At 40.9% G+C, this 21,697-nt stretch overlaps 1 protein-coding gene across 1 annotated transcript in view; it reads right to left on the reverse strand.

The window, feature by feature from the left end:
* Window positions 1-2,405: 2,405 nt before the first annotated feature.
* LOC138965576 (wnt inhibitory factor 1-like) overlaps window positions 2,406-21,697 on the reverse strand; it is a 127,852-nt gene continuing 108,560 nt past the window's right edge. Inside the window, exons 6-10 of the mRNA XM_070337761.1 lie at window positions 19,559-19,654; window positions 13,708-13,806; window positions 12,023-12,112; window positions 11,309-11,410; window positions 2,406-10,613 (exon numbers count right to left, since the gene is read on the reverse strand). Of these exons, the coding sequence (XP_070193862.1) occupies window positions 10,306-10,613; window positions 11,309-11,410; window positions 12,023-12,112; window positions 13,708-13,806; window positions 19,559-19,654 (695 nt within the window). The 3' untranslated portion in view covers window positions 2,406-10,305. The remainder of the gene's footprint in view (window positions 10,614-11,308; window positions 11,411-12,022; window positions 12,113-13,707; window positions 13,807-19,558; window positions 19,655-21,697) is intronic.

Consider the following 21,697-nt stretch of genomic DNA (forward strand, 5'->3'; position numbering starts at 1 on the left):
GAAAGAGAGAGAGCGAGAGAGAGAGAGATAGAGAGAGAGAGAGAGAGAGAGAGAGAGAGAGAGAGAGAGAGAGAGAGAGAGAGAGAGAGAGAGAGAGAGAGAGAGAGAGAGAGAGAGAGAGAGAGAGAGACGTAAGACGTAAGACGTAAGACGTAAGACATTTTATTGATTAAACACACAAGGTTCATTTCAACGGGGTGGGGGGGGGGGGGGGGGGGGGGTCAGTAATACATGCCGTGTGTTTGTATTTATGGACAATCACCCGGTTTTATCTCTTTCTCTCTAACATATATACTCACACGAACGCACGCACGCTCTCACTCTCTCTCTCTCTCACTCTCTTTCTCTTAAACATAAAGACATATCCAGCGCATGAATTAACAATATGGATAGGTGCAACGACAAACAAGTTTACAGTGCTAACATACATTATCGGCTTTCAATCATATTCTATCGTTCCACGGCACAGACTCTCTCTCTCTCTCTCTTTCTCTCTCTTTCTAACCTACAAACATTTCCAGCGCATAAATCAACAATTTGAATAGGTACATCATCAACACAGGTGTACTACACCCGCATACATTATTTGCAATCAAACCTGCTCCAACATTCAACGGCACAAACTATGTATAACACATCGCCGTCTCGTTCACCTGTTCCACATTGGGTAACTAGTCCAAAAAACTTTTTCTTTTTTGAAAAACACGATATAAGAATCTGGCCACATGCACCACTGAATCTCCTTTATCTACAGACATAACACGTCTAATACTGTTCGCATCTTCACTCTGGTTTTTTTCTCTTAGTATTTTGACATCAAGTCTATAATCACAATATCCTTTGCATACAAACAATACATGTTTCTCGTCTTCCACGTCCTCTCTGCATACAGGGCAAATCAAAAGGCCCGATACAACATCAGTTCGATAGCGACATTTGAGAGAGAGAGAGAGAGAGAGAGAGAGAGAGAGAGAGAGAGAGAGAGAGAGAGAGAGAGAGAGAGAGAGAGAGAGAGAGAGAGAGAGACGGAGAACAGCCGAATGTGTGCGTATGCGTGTGTGGTTATGTGTGTGTAAGTGTGTGTGTGTGTGTGTGTGTGTGTGTATGTGTGTGTGTGTGTGTGTGTGTGTGTGTGTGTGTGTGTGTGTGTGTGTGTGTGTCTGTCTGTCTGTCTGAGTGTCTGTCTGTATGTCTGCGTCGGTGCGTTCCTGTGCCCGTGTGTGCATGTATCCCTGCCAGCCTGTCTCTGTGTGTGTTTGAAAGCTCGCGCAGATGTTGCAGAAAACGTATAAGTATGAACATGCTGTCAGGCAGATGTTAAAAAAAAACCAAAACACACACACACACACACACACACATACACACACGCACACACATACACACACATACACACGCACACACACACACACATACACACGCACACACACACACACATACACACACTGACATACACACACACTCACACACACACACACACACACACACACACACACACACACACACACACACACACACACACAACCAGAATCTATTCATTTATTTCTGGAGAAGATCATTTCCGAAAGTGTGGCTCAAGGTATGCAAGTCCCTCCTGCATCGTATTTGAATAAATTTAGTCGGTTCTCTCCCTTCCATTGATTCCCTCAAACAGTCTTAGTCGGCTCTTCAACTTGTGAATCTGATCGGAGCCGTTTTACAGTCAAAGCTGTTTCAGTTGTTGCAAAAAGTAGAGTATGCCTGAACAGAAAAGAAAATGACTTACAATAACAAGCTTTCAGTCGTGAAATGACGATCTTTTGACAGCGCGTTGCCCTGTTTGATGTTGCCGCACAAGAGACAGCATGTTGACAGTATTCTGTTGGCGAGAAACCTGGCATTCTAATTGTGGGGTCGTTAAGTACGATTATAGGTAGAGTGTTCAAATCAGACTCCATCGAGGTAAGTGGGTCTTGAAATGATGAGTAATTCAATCTAAAACTATTATTGTCTTATTGCTCTGTTTTGTACACGCATTGTCAAACTGAGTGGCTTTTTCACACTCACTAACACACTCACGCCATACGACCGTTTATAAACGCACAGTAATGGATACACAGATGCACAGACAGACAGACAGGTAGACAGACAGACATACATACAGGCAGACAGGGGGACAGACGGACGGACGGACGGACGGACGGACAGACAGACAGACAGATACGCGCTCTCTCTCTCTCTCTCTGATGTTCTCTGAATCTCACTCTGTGTCTCTCTCACGCACCATATAACCGTCCACACACACACAGATACACCGTCGCGATATAACATTGAATGGTTGAAAACGACGTTAAACACCAAATAAAGAAAGAAAAGAAAGAACACAGATACACGTGCACACACACGCAGACGGCAGGCCAACAGACAGCGTTATTTCCAATGTTTATTCAAGATCCAAAATGTACAGCAAGTATTGCATTCCAACAATCAACACTCGCAGAGCTTCAAACTGATTCTACCCAAATCTCTAGCCAACCGTCTCTCCTTTCCCTGAACTTTGTCTTCAAATTTCTTCTGATTCGCATTTAATCCAACCGTGTAGATTTGTTCCTCTTACCCCCTCCCCATTCCCATCCCAACACCATCCCTCGCCTTTGCACTCATTGTTCTTTTCCCTTCGTTCAAACCGACGACAGTTAAAGACCCACTCCGCCTCGTAAACAAGTTCACCTCACCGTCTCAGATCTGGTCAGGATTTTACATGGGATTTATTTAATTTATTTTTTATTTACGAGAATTTATATCGCGCACATATCTCACCACACGAGGCGACTCAAGGCGCATGTTACCTATTTGATACGACCATCCCGTCACTTGGTCACATACCAAAAATGAACAGCCTAGGTGCTCTATGTACACAGTGGTATTTGTTTGTTTCAACAAATTTCAACGCGCCACAGCAAGCAATCAAGTTGTTGGTTTTGGTACTATGTGACTAAGTGGAGAGGTTGTCTTATCCCATGTAAAGTGAACAGTACATGTGGTGATTTTTGTCCGTATGATTAATTATTTTCTGAAGGTTGTACATTTAATTGTTCTATTTTGTATATGTTCTTTTGTAAAGGGCCTGGAGCCATAGGTTAGGCACTTAAAAATGTCCAGTTATTATTTAAGTTATTGAGACATCCCAGTGCACTAAGGGATTTATAGAGCAAATCGAGAAAATTCATTATTGAACGAAGCGCATAGCGCTGAGTTCAATAATTATTTTCGAGATTTGCTCTATAAATCCCTTAGTGCACTGGGATTGTTTCAATAACGATATTGTCAGTACCGCCATAGAAAAAAGAAGACTGCAAACGCACATTTTGCTACGCGCATTTGAATAGGCATAACTGTGTGGTCAGGTCGTATAAGATCTACTTTTGTGTGGGGTGTCTTAAGTGTGTCGTGCTTTCGTCACACACATTTTAATTTCTGTTGGTAAATTCCAGTGTAGCATTAAGCTGAACAGTGATGATCTTTCAGAGAGACCTCATTTGAACTCGGAGAAAGGACTGTGCTCTTCGTTATTTGCGATTCGAAACCTCCAGTCGAGCTTCGACGGATGGACTGTGCGGAGTGACTCCCCTTGAATTGACTACCCCCGAAGGACTCGACGGTTAGCACATTTTCAAAATAAATGTGGCATATTTCTCGTGTTGTATCTTCACTCATCGGGGAGTCTGATACTAAATATGAACGGTAAGAATGCTCTGAACCCTACACGTATTATATCCCCATCGTTTTTTTGTTCACATTTGCCCAACATGTTAATTTGCTGAGCGGGGTTTATGTCGTCTGCTAGGCTAGGGCAATCGAACCACTGCAGTCTGCACTGAGTCTGCACGCATGAGGCAGGCTGGTAATAAGTCTTATATATGGTAAGAACGTTCTGAACCCTACACGTTTTCGATTACGATTGTTCTTGCCTTGAAATAATAATTCGGAAACCATTCATTTACTGAACTGATGCAGTCGTATTTCAGTGTAGTCTGCTACGTATGACAGAGTCGATCGAGTCAGTCTTCCAAATGCTGGTCTTGCTCAGTAGCTGTTACGTTATCGGAATAACACTTTTGTTTTCTGTTAGCCGCTGGGAATTGTATACTAACTCATCATTTGATAATGTGGATGATAAGCTACATGCCACTAACACGGCATATGAGAAGAATCTATGCTAGTCGGCGAAAATGAGATGAAATACAACGGCTTCTATTTTTAGATCAGTGGCACTGTGGCACAGGCACATGCAATCTGTCAGAAAAAAACCCACTTCTGCTTTAATTGAGAAGCAGGGAATTTATGGTCATTTGGTATTGTGGATAATATAAGCTACATGTCATTAATTAATTCTGAGGATGAGAGCACAGTCTCGCTTAGGCAAAGGGCGGAAGAATACGCTCTGTGGAAAAGTTAGCGCACTCCAAGAGTGCGCTAACAGTTTTAGCGCATCGCCATTAGCCAATCAACTGGTTCACATCAGTCATGTGACACCAGTACTTACTGACAATTATTATTATTATTATTATTATCATTATTATTATTATTATTATAAAGTCCTTACTGTATCTGAGACGGTGAGGCGAACTGTTTTTACGAGTCGGCGTGGACCTTTAAGATGCGGCATTATTTTAATGACCTACACGTTTTCCCTTCAGATTTTTTCTAACTCATTGATACCAGTTCACTAAAGCCTGTGGAACAACACCAAAACAAAACGAGTGACACTTTCCTAAATTAATTCACAGAGACGTTTTAAAGTAAAGTATGATCACATCTGACAAAGAAGTAGTACATTTCACTAACGTTATTTGTGCTGGTTCTGCAGTAAAAACACGTGTTTGTTGTACTGTCGTGATTGTGTGTGTATGTGTGTGTGTGTGTGTGTGTGTGTGTGTGTGTGTGTGTGTGTGTGTGTGTGTGTGTATGCGTGCGTGCATGCGTGTGTGAGTGCGTGCGAGTGTGTGTGTTCTTGTGTGTGCCTGTGCGTTTGACTGTCTGTCTGTTTGTGATTTGTTTCCTGCAGATAATCTTGATGTGACCACCCCAGCTAATCTAATTAATTTATAACAAAGCATAACTACAAGTCAGAACTCCATTCAAAATACACAGTGTACCATAATTACAAAAAAACAATAGTATAATCAATTTATAAATAAATTAGACATTTCATTAAACTGAAGTGTTCAAAACGTTGACAAAATACACAAACACTGGATATTTACAGCTCGTGTTATACGTTCACAAAACATGTTTTAAAAATCTACATCAGGCATCATTTCAGTTTGAGAGTTTCTTGAAGTCCCCAAAGCGTAATTCTCCTTGCAACGGAAAGTCTCATCAAGCGAAACCAAAACATTTAGCCAATCTGTCGGCCTGAAACTAAGAGATCGACACTGACAATATGGGGCCAGTTATCATTTAGACTTATGCTAGCCATAACTTGTAAACCGAGACGGGTCGAGCTGGTTTCGGCGAAAAATGCCAGCACTAGACGTAATTTGCATAAATCGATTTTCTTTAATTCTGACCATGTTTTTAGACTACACATATCATAATTATTATGTACATATTTTTGAATTCGGGAAATGATTAGGAATACAACGCGATCCTTTTCAAATCTGTTTGTAAAAAATTAAATTTTAATGGCAACTACAATTTATAAATGAATTCATTAATTTGTGAGATTCCTAGCTGAAATGCAATCCCATAATCCGGACTGAGTCAAATAATGTTTGACCAAAGTTTAGATCCATTTGCTTTAAAAATGAGGTCAACACAGCGCGGCCTCAACTTTTGCAAAAAGCTGGATACGACGTCATTAAAGACACTTATCGAAAAAAGAAAAGGAAAACACGTGTCGGGGTATCATAAAAATCTGTCCAGTAGGTTCATAGAACTGCATAACTCACATACGCACACACATACACACAGACGTACACCATCACCTCGTCTTCCTTCCAGGTCTATCTTAAAACATTAGTCAAAAGTGACTAAATGTAAAAACGATGGAGCCACACTTTCTGGCGTTTAGAAATAATTACAGGCCCATTCCTTGTGCTTGAATTCTTTGCAAAATATGCCTAACTCATTTCATGTTGGAAAAAGTACTACAAGCCCAAGCTCTAACCATTCTTGAAGTAACTTATGCATAAACACTGATGAATATCTATGAGGTTGTATAACGAGCCTATATAATTACATATCCTACCCAGTAACGAATTATATGTTTAAAAAAGCACATTAAAATAATGGAAAAGTTCCAGTCACATTTTACTGCTAGCTAAAGCGAAACATTTTTTGTTCAAAGCAAGCTCAGCTATACAAACATCTGTTAGGAGACAAGCTAAGCTATACTAACAACTTTTAGGAGACAATCTAAGGTAGACTAAATCTTACTGGCTATCAAAGCATTTAGAAGTTTCTGGATTAAAGGTGGTTAATCAGAACACCGAAGTGTGAAGTTAGAATTTCCAGAAAATAACACACAACACTACCTCACAAAAACAATGTCTTTGGTATCGTTGAATTCTATGATTTCTGACAATGCCCGCGCATCAACTCAAAAGAACGAGTATACAAACATTTCTTTGCAATAGATTACATCGTTTTAAAGCTGAGACGTTATGCAAAGCAAGTTCACATTAAGCTTCATTCTGCTTTCACAGCTATTTAACATTTAATTAGTAATTAGTATGTAATATAGAATAAAGAGCATTTATTAGATTTTCATTGAAAATCTCTGTCCTTCTCACATCAAGTGAGAAAACCAAAACTCTGGAGTATCATGTACACTTGATCTGAGAAGAAAAGAGGCTTTAAATGACTTGCGATGAAATGGCTGTAACTGAATTGCCGGAGTAAGAATGAAGACCTATGCCGGCCATATCTGAACTGGGTACATATATATCTAAACCCTATTGCATAGAAATAAATAATTGTAATGTTTCAAAGAGAGCGTATTTCTCGCGTTCACGATCGTGTTAACCGCTAGAAATCTGTCCTGGGTTTTGCATGGCACATGAGCATCCTTCACCAACACACATACCAACAACTGACAGGCTGGATGCTTTCTGCAGAGTGCAGAGTGTTTGTTTGTTTGTTTCATATATTTGTTGTGTCTCGTTCCATGTTTCATGTAGGTTCATTGCCAAAATCTCACAGTGGAGTTGTGCTGTCTTTGCGAGCAAAGATCTGATTTGGACTTTTCTTTATTTCTTTTATTTTAATTTTAATTTGTATTTTGTTTTAATTCTTAAAAAAACTAAGCTGATTGACATTGATTTCAATAAAAAAACACACACTAATTCAACAAATCTGCCAATCTGCGTGATTGATGGCACGTGTTTGAACTGAAGGGTGCTCTAATCCCGTGTTGTTGGCACGTGTATAAACTGAAGGGTGCTCTAATCCCGTGTTGTTGGCACGTGTTTTAACTGAAGGGTGCTCTAATCCCGTGTTGTTGGCACGTGATAAAACTGAAGGGTGCTCTAATCCCGTGTTGTTGGCACGTGTTTTAACTGAAGGGTGCTCTAATCCCGTGTTGTTGGCACGTGATAAAACTGAAGGGTGCTCTAATCCCGTGTTGTTGGCACGTGTTTTAACTGAAGGGTGCTCTAATCCCGTGTTGTTGGCACGTGATTAAACTGAAGGGTGCTCAAATCCCGTGTAAAACCCTGGACAGATCTAAGGGGCTGAGCATGATCTCTTGCACAAGGATGAGTGTACCTTTAAAGCAGCCACGTGCACGCATAGACTGCCCACCAACGTGAGGTAGAAACTAATGATTGCATGATCACTTTGGTATACTGGACGATCACAGGGACGCCGAACACAACAACTCAAAATCCCATACTTTTTCTGCAATATCTGCCGAAAACGTGTACACATTACAATTCTATATATCAATTATGTACAAATAAACAGCTCACAAAATTAAGCGTGTCAGTACGCCATCATTTCATAACATCATAGACAACCATCGTTTGTGAATAGTATACCAGGATATCGATACAGAAGCACACGAATATTTACTTTCGACGTCTGAGGTTTAAGTTTCACTTTTCACAAAGCGTTTGTCTATCGACATCTGCTAGCATAGATTGAGGTGCTATGATATGATTCATGTACATTTTGCTAGTTAACATGAGGGATTTACTTCAAAAATATCATAATTCAAGAAACTCAAAGCGGCAGTCAGAAGTACAACATAGGTAAATAAATCACAACCACGTTGAACAAAATTGTACAACTGCAACCGACTCAACATAAAATAAACAAATAATCTTAAAACATGACCCCTAAAACGGTAGAAATCATAATTATACAATATTTGTTTGGGCTCGATTTGCAATTTGCTCTTTTTGTCACAACATGCATTTTACATTAATCAAAGCAAGTTAAAAATACACACGTAGTCCTCTGTCTAAGTACGGCAACGACAAAACTGGCTCATCAATATTAGTCGTCAACTTTGCACCGTGCAACATTTTGGTGTCGTTGTGAAAATGTATACAGACTTCTCAGTTTAAAGAGATGCAGTTATCAACTGAACGTGAATTGTTTTGTGTCTTTCAAACCCGTAGCATGAAGCAGAAGCACAAATTGCTTAAGAGGTAGCCACACTATTGCATTACTGTCGAAAGCAGAACACTTTGAATAATTTGTCCATCACATGTAGGAATAAACACATCGATCCTACAACATACACTAATACACTCAAAACTGAGAGTTGTCGTTGAAACCATCTCATGAAACAGCCTTACCATAACAATGAACGCCCGTTAATGTAAACTCAAATTATCTTATTCTTAAAAAGTAACAACAAAAATGAAAGAAGAAAAAAATTGTAAAGAAAGCAAGAGACGCGTCACGTATTTCCTACTGATGTATGCTTTTGAAGAAAGATGTAAAAGCTGAGAGCCAGAAACGAAACAGACGCATATGAATAAACAGCAACTAATGTATCATTGGTGATATATTAACACAAATCTAGAAGAAAATCATATTCATTTGATACAGCAAGAAAGATAAACCATTCTGTTTTCATCACAGTCTCCATCGTTCAGAATTCAAAATCAACCCGCTTATCCGTCCGTTCCTTTGCAGAAGACAAACACCTCCTTATCACCAAACGTTCCTCGGTGGATGTAATGCTTCTGAAACTCTTGTCCAATGGGAAACAACTCTTTTTCTTCGTGCGACAAAACTCTATAATAACGAAAGCGTTCCATCGTCTTTGGCTTTCCTTTGGCTTCCTTTTCAAAATGTGAAACATAGGAAACATAGCGAGCACTCCTGTCGTCTCTTTCCAAAAGAAGATACTTTCTTCATCACTTGTCACTCTGTATCGCAAAAAAAAGCATTCGTTCTTCTTGCCATTCTTTCCTCCATTAATTTTTGCAGAAAACACAGCAAGAAGTCTCCTTGTCTCTTTGTAGACACGATGTCTCCGAATTCGGAGTCAGCTTCTTTATTACTTTTCATCTCAAAAGAACATGTTATTGTTGTCTGCACGACGGGCGCTGTGGCGGGGTGGTAAGACGTCGGCCTCTTAATCGGAAGGTCGAGGGTTCGAATCCCGGCCGCGGCCGCCTGGTGAGTTAAGTGTGAAGATTTTTCCGATCTCCCAGGTCAACTTATGTGCAGACCTGCTAGTGGCTTATCCCCCTTCGTGTGTACACGCAAGCACAAGACCAAGTGCGCACGGAAAAGATCCTGTAATCCATGTCAGAGTTCGGTGGGTTATAGAAACACGAAAATATCCAGCATGCTTCCTCCGAAAACGGCGTATGGCTGCCTAAATGGCGGGGTAAAAACGGTCATGCACGTAAAATTCCACTCGTGCAAAAACACGGGTGTACGTGGGAGTCTAAGCCCATGAACAAAGAAGAAGAAGAAGAAGTTGTCTGCACATCTGTTCATCGAAATCGTTTTGTCTTTTTTGTCAAGTCTTTCCTCAAAAGCAAACGTTTCGTCATGAGATCATTCTCCCAGTCCCAAGGCGCTTCCTCCAAATCATATGTTCAGCCTCTTCTCAAGAAGACTTTTCTGATCCATTGTCTGACTTTTCAGTTTTGTGACGGGTAATTCAAGCCCTTGTCTTTCTTTTATTCCTCACTCTCTGCTAATGAACACCCTTGTCATTTTCAAACTTTTCTGATCAACTGTCTTTCGTTTTGAGTCAACGAACTCGTTAACTCTCTTGTTAGTTTCATCTCATCACTGTCCTTGTCCATGTCCACCAAACTTCAGACAGACAGACAGACAGACAGACGGACAGTCAGATTAAACAAACACCCTCTTCTTTTTCTTCTTCCTTTTCCTTGGCTTATTCAGTTTCCGCATCTTCTTCAGCAACTTTTTGTAGCGACGTAACGTCTTTTTATGCTTTTTTATCAAATGCTTGCGCTCTCGCGTCATGACTTTCACCAAGTACTTCCGGTCGTTTCGTTGCAACAAACCGGTTTTCGTTTGCTCTCGTTGGAGTCTGCGCAGTATTCGTCTTTCTTCTCGCGAGAGTGTCCAAGACTTGCCGTTCTTGAACATGATTTTCAGCAGACGTCTTTCGGCTTTTTCCAGTTTCCTCTCCAGCTCTGAAAAAAGGAGGGAACGAGAAATGTGTAATAATAATACTACAACTAGTAAGGGTATTTATATGGCACAATTCCTAATACAGTTGTAAGCGCTTCTGGTTCTAATGTTACTTGAGGTTGATGGGAATTATGTTTTGATTTGTTGACAAAAGAAACCATTTCTGTCATTGTCAAGAACTATTTTAAAATGCAAGATAAACAGCGTCGTTTTTTCCTCAGGTAACAAACCAGTGAATAGAGCAAACGTCAGACAAAAATCACAACAAAATAAAAAGACTCATTCAAGGCTATTCAAAGGCCTGTTTCAAAATGTCTCTCATTGGTAGAATATGTTAGTGGTGCTAATCAGTTTAACACGTCCAAAGTTGGCCATGAATTTCTTTCTCTCAAGTTCACACTAAAAGACACGCAGACAGAAAGACAGTTAGATACACAAAAAGAGAAACGGATAAAGAGAGAGAGAGAGAGAGAGAGAGAGAGAGAGAGAGAGAGAGAGAGAGAGAGAGAGAGAGAGAGAGCAAGAGAGAGAGAGAGAGGGAGAGGGAGATAGGGGGAGGGAGGTAGGGAGGGAGGGAGAGAGAGAGAGAGAGAGAGAGAGAGAGAGAGAGAGAGAGAGAGAGAGAGAGAGAGAGAGAGAGAGAGAGAGAGAGTGACAGGAGGCCGACAGACAGACAGAGATAGAGAAATCCACTTACTCTGTTTTCTTGTTCGTAGACGTCTTTCGCGAGTTCGTTCTTTCTTGAGCTGCTGCTCTGTGTTGGTCAGCTTGCTTCGGCGCGGTCGCTCCTCCTTCGTCTCTGCAAAGACCACAGAAACAGACACACTGGTATCAAGACATTCTCTTCAGTGAAATAAAAGTACGCTCCTTATTCCAGTAATGATTTTGGCGCAAAGCAAGACAACTCGTGATTGTGTTTTATGTACTTCGAAAGACCGTCCATTTTTTCATTAAGTCACAGAACGGCAGTATTTTTTTGTGCGTAACACAATTCCTTTGATAAAGAGGCTCTCTATCTAAAGTACAAATATTAGACTGTACGCCATTCTTTGCTGAGAACAACCTACAGATAATTTCAAATAAACCACTCGATGAAGTTAGAATCCAATGTTTTTGTTCATGTTTGTCAGTCAGGACAATCATGTGGGTTGGGTTAAGGCAGGGACAAATGTAGAGTAATCAGAATGGTAACACCATTTTTTTCTTTTGTGGTTTTGATACTGCATTTAATTAACTTACCTGTGTTTACATTGTGTCATGATTTGACCTGTGGTTATTGTGTTATAACGCTATTACCACTATAATGATGATCACATTCACAATCATAATGTTTTAGAGAAAATCATAATTGTTTGACCACTCCTAAATAAAACGCGTATCCCTTTAAAATCCAGCCGTAGGAAACACGTACCACATCTTGGACCAGAGAAGTTGCTGGGACATTCACACTTGTCGGGTCCGATGCACGTGCCACCGTTAGTACAGTGGGGGTTGCACTGACCTGTGGTCATACACGTTTCAGTTACAGTTAAGCATACGTAAAAATAAGACACACCCCCCCCCCAAAAAAAAAAAAAAAAAAAAAAAAATCCGAAACAGCAAAGGGTTGATTTTTCATATATATATAATTATCAGGATGGCTACAGTCGAGGACAAAAAAAGAATCTCATTTTTTCTTCATTTCCAAGAATAGGCACATGCATACATATAGAAACAGAAAGAAAGACAGAAAGGAGGAAGAAAGAAGAAATGAAAAGGAATTCTTGATTTATCCGCTAAAAATTTCACGGGTGACTGGACCTACCATTGCGACCAAGACAGTTGATTATACAGAATACTGAGACTGCTGCCAAAGGACTGCGGTCTGGCGTGTTGTTTTTTTAGAAAGCTTAAGCATCCAGAGAGTGTTCATTCAAAAGTACCCATCTATTGGATACATAACTCAGAGACTGCTGTAAAAGGAATGTAGTCTGGGGTTTCTTAGAAAGCATCCAGATAGTGTTCATGCAACAGGGCCCATCTAGGGGGTACCGAAGTCAGAGACTGCTGTCAAAGGAATGTCGTCTGGCGTTTCTTAGAAAAAATCCGGAGAGTGTTCATTCGATAGCGCCCAACTATGGGATACATAACTTACAGACTGCTGTAAAAAGAATGTCGTCTGGCGTTTCTTAGAAAGAATCCAGAGAGTGTTCATTCGATAGCGCCCAACTATGGGATACATAACTCAGAGACTGCTGTAAAAGGAATGTCGTCTGGCGTTTCTTAGAAAGAATCTAGAGAGTGTTCATTCGATAGCGCCCAACTATGGGATACATAACTCAGAGACTGCTGTAAAAGGAATGTCGTCTGGCGTTTCTTAGAAAAGAATCCAGAGAGTGTTCATTCGATAGCGCCCAACTATGGGATACATAACTCAGAGACTGCTGTAAAAGGAATGTCGTCTGGCGTTTCTTAGAAAAGAATCCAGAGAGTGTTCATTCGATAGCGCCCAACTATGGGATACATAACTCAGAGACTGCTGTAAAAGGAATGTCGTCTGGCGTTTCTTAGAAAGAATCTAGAGAGTGTTCATTCGATAGCGCCCAACTATGGGATACATAACTCAGAGACTGCTGTAAAAGGAATGTCGTCTGGCGTTTCTTAGAAAAGAATCCAGAGAGTGTTCATTCGATAGCGTCTAACTATGGGATACATAACTCAGAGACTGCTGTAAAAGGAATGTCGTCTGGCGTTTCTTAGAAAAGAATCCAGAGAGTGTTCATTCGATAGCGCCCAACTATGGGATACATAACTCAGAGACTGCTGTAAAAGGAATGTCGTCTGGCGTTTCTTAGAAAAGAATCCAGAGAGTGTTCATTCGATAGCGGCCAACTATGGGATACATAACTCAGAGACTGCTCTCACAGGAATACGATCTGGGGATTCTTAGAAAGCATTTAGAGAGTGTTCATTCAACAGCGTCTATCTATGGGATACAGAAGTCAAAGACTGCTCTCACAGGAATACGATCTTGGGATTCTTAGAAAGCATCCAGAGAGTGTTCATTCAACAGCGTCTATCTATGGGATACAGAATAATTATTCAACGGATACTCACTGAATTCACAGACGTCGCCATAGAAACCTTTCTGGCACCAGCAGAATCCCTCAGGGACACAGTGTCCCCCGTTCTCACACGGCCTCCCGCACGCTGCTGCTGAGACAGTAAAACAAAAACAGAATCCATTCATAAGGTTAAAGTGTGTAATGTTGCAGTTCTAAAAGGTGCAGGTCTTCTCGTGAAAAACAATCACGTTCGTCGCCATAGATCTGTCCAGGCTTTTACATGGAATAAGAGCATCCTTCACTTTAAACACATAATAATGATAATAATAATAATTGTAATTCAATCAAGTTGGCGTTTTAATGAAACAGATCCTGTGATTGGTCAGAATGCCCCAACTCATTAAAAATTACCGGTCATTAATTGTCGATAACCACTCGCTAAAAATAGAGAATACTACATGGCTTGCTGTGTCGTACCAGATTTACACGAGTTGTTTTTTTAAATATTGAACTGCGAGCGAAAGCGAGCTGTTCACTATTTGAAAAAGCAACGAGTGTAAATCTGGTACGACACAGCAAGCCATGTAGTATTCTGTTTATCCTACATACTGTACTTACGTGTATTTGACTGAAAATGTCTTGCAGACAAGGCAGCTAAATTGAAGACGCTTGTTTTGGAACCTCGATCTCTTCTAAAGCCTCGTGCAATCTATTACGTCAAAGCAAAGAAACGTCACTCTGAAAGTGTGGCGTGACGTGTTAGTTCTAAAGATTCATCGAGGGTAATTAGCGAGCGCAAGTTTTGTTTCTATAATGACGTTTGTCTCGGTGACTTTGGCATCATAAGCAGTGGAAAAACAGGTCCCTGCCAGACTTGCTTGACATGACCTCATTTACATGATATACACACGTGTGATTTGAACGATTATTATCTCACGGGTGTCTCTCTCACGTATGTAGGATAAAAGCCATTAACCATCTGCTGGCGAGGCGCATTGATACAGCCTCAACTAGTCTCGGTTAGCTTTGAGGCTCATTTTCATTTTTCTCGAGTAGCTTCCCTTGCTTCTCTGTCTTTGTCATTTTGTTGGTTTGTGCAGTGCAGTTGTTTTGTCAGTTATTCTCCTCTTTATCTGTTCTATCGTCTTTCTTCTTCTTTTTTGTGTGTGTACTTTTGTGTTTTTGTGCCTGAAGAAGACCCTTAGGTCGAAACGTCGCTGGTATTCGTTCCGTGTTCGTCATTTTAACGTGAGTACATTGCTTTTTGGTCTCTTTATTGGTCATTTTACAAGTAGGAAATATGAAGGCCAACGAAATACCGAGACCATTTATAAGGTATGCGAAGTGATGACGACGAATACGTGACCTAGTAAGTTGATGCATGAATTCTTCCGGACTACGTCAGTCAATTCCAAAGATCGTTTTTGTGATGAAAAGAATTTGTTTTAGAGTTTGCTGTCCAGAAACCCGTCAACACAGAAGGGAAAATGTATGTGAAAGAAAACAAAACAGGAGCAGAGTGATACGATAGGAATACAGAGACATATTTCTTGGGATTTGACCCTTGCATGTAGGTGGACTGAAAGTAGTGTGTGAACAGAACAGAACAAATTCTGTCTGTTTACAACCGCATGAAAGCAGGAAAGAGATCGTCGTCAGATTGAATTACAATAACATTAACATGCTTCCATTTGAAACTTCTCGGTCTTCATCGTGGATTGACGCCCTCCCAAAGTCTAATTGAAGCCCGACGGAGCGAAGCTTTTGTCGGGCGTCAATCCACGATGACGACCTCGAAGTTTCAAATGGAAGCATATGTATAAGTTACAGCTCCGTCCATCCATGATATCGCTTGATATTTTGTCGAGAATGGGTCAATGAATATGATGACGTCACTCGAGGCTCTGCCGAGAGTGACGTCATTATATTCTTTCACCCCGTCGAGACAAAATATCACGCGATACCATGGATGGACGGGGCTGTAACGTATATATGGCATGACCAAAGTAAAGAGAATTTGTCATGGGAGTGTGGAAACAAATCATTGGAAATTCACCATGGGCAATCAACCCAAGCCTAGAAGTTGTAGAACTATATTTTGTTTCAGTCTTGGCAAGGCCAGTTTTGTCCAGTTCCGGAAAAGACATCATGAATTCATTCACCCTGCCGAGACGAAAAAAACTATTCCATGGATGAAAACTGACGTATAAGCTTATATCCCGTGACGCATCAAAGCTAGATTTTGTTTTGAAATGTCTTCACAACGTACAGATAACTTATAACGACATAATCGCCTTCACAAGACAGGAAAAACGCACACTTTGCTTTTCGTCTGCTACAAATCTAGTCTTGTTGGTTGACGGAGAGAATAAAGCTTCAATCGTACCTTCATCAACAGGAATAAATGCTCAATCCGCTGTTAGTTTGCAACTGAACCTTGTTTGTTTTTCTTTAACTTTTTGGTTAACATTGAAACGGCAATCCAAAAGAGTGTTTCAGCTGTTTCAAGACACAGGCTTAGCTCCTTCTTTTGAGTCGCTTTTCAGTCTAAAATGACACCGGCGGAAGCGAACAAATTGTCGCGTATACTGTCGTCACAAAAAGACGTCATGACAAAGTTACACGCAAAGCGAAAGAGACTTTGACGTCATTTACTGACGCGAGTAAGCTTACCCAAAACATCTTTGTTCTCTATTCACATTGCAGCTGTGAAATAATCAGTCTTGTGTCTCGGTCGTGTAGGTACAGACTTTGCTTCTGCAATCATTGTGTTCGTGTTGATGACGGCTTCATAAGACATATCAGCGAATCTATTGCGAGGAAGACGTTTATGTACAAATCATCGAACCCAACCCATTTTTTGTGTGCATTTTTCTGAAGAATAAACTGCATGTGGTTAATTTCATCCGTTTAATGCTTGTCGAAACGAGCCATAAGACTTTAGAATAAAATATTTCACGCATTGCTTGGCCATCTGATCACAGATGAGGTCGCAGTTTGTAGGTTGAATCTATGAATCGGCCAGAGATAGATCTGCATTTCTGGTACGATCTTCCAGATTATCAACAGCGGGTTCATGGTCGGAATCAAGGTCAAATTTGCCGCGTGGCTCCCAATCATTTCATAAAAGATTTCCATTTTCTTGTTTCTGCGGCTGCGCAAGTTATTTTGCCTAGGTCATGGCCGAACTTTAGGCCTACGGAGAAATATCGCTGGATATTTTCTCCCTAGATTAACAGAGGCAAAGAAGAGAAGTCATGCTGTATTAATGTGTAATTGTCAGTAAGTACTGGTGTCACATGACTGATGTGAACCAGTTGATTGGCTAATGGCGATGCGCTTAAAACTGTTAGCGCACTCTTGGAGTGCGCTAACTTTTCCACGGAGCGTATTCTTACGCCCTTTGCCAAAGCGAGACTGTACTCTCATCTTCAGAATTAATTAATGACATGTAGCTTATATTCTCCACTTTACCAAAACATAACCATAAATTTCCTGCGGCTCAAAGCAGAAGTGTTTTTTTTCTGACAGATCGCAGGCGCCTGTGCCACAGTGAATCCCACTGATCTAAAAATAGAAGCGGCTGTGTCTCTTCCACAATGGTCTCTTCTCGTTTTGACTTGCAAAGATTCTTCTCGCATGCCGTGTTAGTGGCATGTAGCTTATTAACCACATTACCAAATGATGAGTGAGTATAAAATTCCCAGCGGCAAACACAAAACACAAGTGTTATTCCGATAACGTACCAGCTAGACCAGCATTTGGAAGTCGACTCTGTTATAGTAGACTACACTGAAATACGACTGCATCAGTTCAGTAAATGAATGGTTTCCGAATTATTATTTCAAGGCAACAACAATCGGAATCGAAAACGTGTAGGGTTAAGAACGTTCTTACCATGTATAAAACTTATTACCAGCCTGCCTCATGCGTGCAGACGAGCAATTTTTGTTTTTAAAATGAGACTGCAGTGCAGTGGTTTGATTGCCCTAGCCGCCTAGCAGACGACATAAATCCCGCAGCAAATTAACATGTTGGGCGAATGTGAACAAACAAACGATGGGGATATAATACGTGTAGAGTTCAGAGCATTCTTACCGTTCATATATAGTACCAGACTCCCCGATGAGTGAAGATACAACACGAGAAACATACCACATTTACTTTGAACATGTGCTAACCGTGGCCTTGGAGTCAATTCAAGGGGCAACACTCTGCACAGTCAATCTGTCGAAGCTCGATGAAGGTTTCGAATCGCAAATAACTAATAGCACAGTCCTTTCTCTGAGTTTAAATGAGGTCTGTATGAAAGATCATCACTTTTTAGCTTAACGCTACTCTGGAATTTACCAACAGAAATTAAAACAAGAGTTTGTGTGTGACGAAAGCACGACACACTTGAGACAGCCCACACAAAAGTAGATCTGACACAAACCTGACCACACAGTTACGCCTATCCAAATGCGCGTAGCAAAATGTGCGTTTTGAATTTTCTTTTTTCTCTGGCGGTACTGACAATATCGTTATTGAAACAATCCCAGTGCACTAAGGGATTTATAGAGCAAATCTCGAAAATAATTATTGAACTCAGCGCTATGCGCTTCGTTCAATAATGAATTTTCTCGATTTGCTCTATAAATCCCTTAGTGCACTGGGATGTCTCAATAACTTTAATAATAAAAATAATAATAATAAATTCCCGAATTCACAGCTCCAAGCGCTTTACAATTCCAATAAACACACACGCACGCACACACACACACACATACATACTCACACACACACACACACACACACACACACACACACACACACACACACACACACACACACACACACACACACGATATACAAATCATGACATTAGAAACACATTCCAAAAATAAACCCGAACCTGACGTCATCTTGTGCAGAGTTGGAATTTATGTTGAAATACAATGCAAGCGACACCTATATATATAATACATGTCAATGTAATTCAGCACACACACAATCCCACTCTGCAAATAAAGCATCCTGGCTGTTAAAGGTTGGTATGTATCCAAGTGGAGGGATGGTCTTACCACGTGTACAAGCCTGGCCAGATCTGAGATGTGGAACCGAATCGTTCCCAAGGGATTTGGCCTATATGGTCCGCTGGACCCAAAAATCAACAACTAACTAACTAACTATGCCTTTAAAATTTCAATGTACCTTCTTTCTCGAACTAAACCGCCATGATCACTACCACACATTGTCAGGGATCTTGCCAGGGATTACAGCGTTCTTTCACTGGGACTAATACTAAACATCAATGTCTTGGTTACACTAACCTTTACTCGTATCCTAAACAAACATGATACATTTAGAAATATCGTCACAACGCGTGTCATTGACATTGCTCCTTTCTTTTGTCTTGATCAAGTCTATGTGCTATTTGTCTTGTCGTCGTAAATTTGGGTTAGCAAGGTAAAAGAAAAGTGTGAAACTACTGATCAATTTGGCCCACATCCTCTTGGACAAGTATAAGTGGCAGTAAAATTCATACCCAGTTTACACACAATACATTTCAATAAAGCAACATTTCTTCTTCTTCTTCTTCGTTCCCAGCCATGCTAAATTTTCAATTTGGTCTGTGGGGCAAAGTCCGCAGTCCGCCGCAGTGACGTTTCCGACCCCCACAGCTTCTTGTGGGCCTCCACTGGACATAAGGCCTGGCGCTCACCTATGTGACTTCAGCAGAACAGACGATGCACTGCAGATTATCCCAGCCCGCTACACGTTGCGTAAAAGGAAAACAGGCCAAGTACTCGTTAATAATCCCTATTGCAGCATCAATAATAGGCAGTGCGTCGTCTGTGCCGCTGAAACTGCGCAGGTATATTCTGCCCTTAAAGCGACACGAAGTGCTTGACCTGACTCACCGATTTCACACAGCTTGCCATGGTAACCAGAAGGACAGGCGCAGTTCTCGGGCGATATGCACGTGCCGTTATTTTGGCAAACTGGGTCACACAGTGCTGAAACAGACGTGGAAACATATTTCCTTTTAAACTACAATTTTGATGGAGTTCTGGTGAAATCGTACTGAAAACGAAATTATCTGGAGAACATTCAATTTTTGTTTGACGTTTAAGGTGAGAACTCTTCCTTCAGAAATCGCAATGGACACACATTGCTACCACAACGAAATTATCACAGAGCTGGTGAACATCACATTTTTATTTGAAGTTCTAGGTGAAAATGCGTCCTTCACAAATCGCACTGGGCACTAATTTCTATCTCAAGGATAACAATCCATTTATTGATCGATGTTTTTAAGTTACAAAAAGCGTCCTGCTCTAACTGTACTAAACATAACATTGTTATGGCAGCGTCAGAGAACAGACTTCGTTTTTGGATTTGCTTTTTGGAAATTGAAAGGATCTTGCATGCGTGTATCTTTAAAGGGCAGGCTCCTTTCCTTGAAAGTCCTCGAACCGAACAGGAAACTGCAAAATAGCATCTGTGTCGAGCGATGGAGACAGAGATTTTTTGATCTCACTGAGTTCACAGAAGACAATAGACACCTGGGAGCACTGTACACAAACGAAACCACTAAACGGGCAGTCAGTTGGTCAGATAGACAGACATGTCGGTCGGCATTCAAACAGTGGTGAGTGCTGAAATAAAACACTTCACTTCATGACGTGCATGCGGGTGAGTTACTCGCAATGCATTCGGGGATCATGGCCGCTGACAGTAGATGCGTAGCTAGATATGCGCAAACACTCATTCACGTCAAATCTTGCGATAATTCAGTTGCACGTGCGAAGCTAGGCAAGTTAGTGTTGAGCTTGGTGTCAATCCGCGTATATATCTGGCTATTAGGGTAAAGAGGGGCGATGTGTTGGGGGGGGGGGGGGGGGGGGGGTGGCAGAAAGGAGATGGTGATCAGTGCAAGTGACCAAAAAACGTCCTCTGCTTTGGGGTTTGAACGACAATATTTGTTGAGAAACAAAGTGACATTAGCGCCCTAAATGTATACGACATGTGCAACAAAACAAAAAAAGGGTTGCGGGGAACCAGTCATGCCATGTCGTGAGGGCGTACAACTTGCATTTCTCGCGGAACCAATCTCCTGGTACCTAAGAGAAAAACAATCACTGTAAAGAGCCAACACGATTCCTCGACTATACGAGCACTTTGCTTGTAAAACATCCTCTGCCTAAAATGTTTATATGGCATTACTTTGATTTTAGAAATGTCCTCAATGACACTGCTTTGCAGGTTAACATTCTCTGCTTACAGATTGCAAGGAAAGCACTTTGCTTGCAGACATCATCTGTTTAAAGGTTGGACTTCCAGTATTTTCTTTGTCAATTCTCACCGCAAGGTAAACGTTCTAAGCGGCTAACGTGGTTTTGGAGAAGAGTGTGCGTTTTGTAGGCATATGATCTCACAAGTGATGACATTGAAGTCGATAGATTAAGACAGAATAATAGTGATAAAAACGATAGAGAACCCTGTGATCATTGTACGATTTAAATCGTTTGCGCATAAGTGTTCACTCGCTCTGCAGAGTTCTCTAAACATGACCATTATCTTGTGTTTCCTTCACTGTGACGCCCAGCTGGAACTCGGTCAATGTTCTTGCAATCGTTGTAATGCTGGTAAATCACCGAGTACTCTGCAATGGCCACTGACATCGCATTGGCGACTAATATATTACGTAATTTGTATTTTTGATCAAAATATGACATTTTACACAGATCGAGACAATTACTGTTGAGAACTGTGTAAAATGTCATATTTTGGTCAAAAATACAAAAAACATTTATGTATACATCGATTCTGGTTAGAATTCCTTTTAGTTTTTACACAAGTAAATGAAGTACTACAAGTTGACATCACTGTTCATTGGCTCTATCGACGCCCGTTTTTAACCGCTTGCTTCCCTTTATATAATAAACCGTCTATAGATCGTCGTCCTCCTGAACAAAATCCTTTGTATGTCATCGAGAATAGAGGATTGTGGGTAGGGAAATCCTTTCATGCAATGACGTCAGCGATTTTCGACGATT

This window comes from Littorina saxatilis, linkage group LG4 (assembly GCF_037325665.1).
Source record: "Littorina saxatilis isolate snail1 linkage group LG4, US_GU_Lsax_2.0, whole genome shotgun sequence".
In the NCBI taxonomy this organism is placed as follows: domain Eukaryota; kingdom Metazoa; phylum Mollusca; class Gastropoda; order Littorinimorpha; family Littorinidae; genus Littorina; species Littorina saxatilis.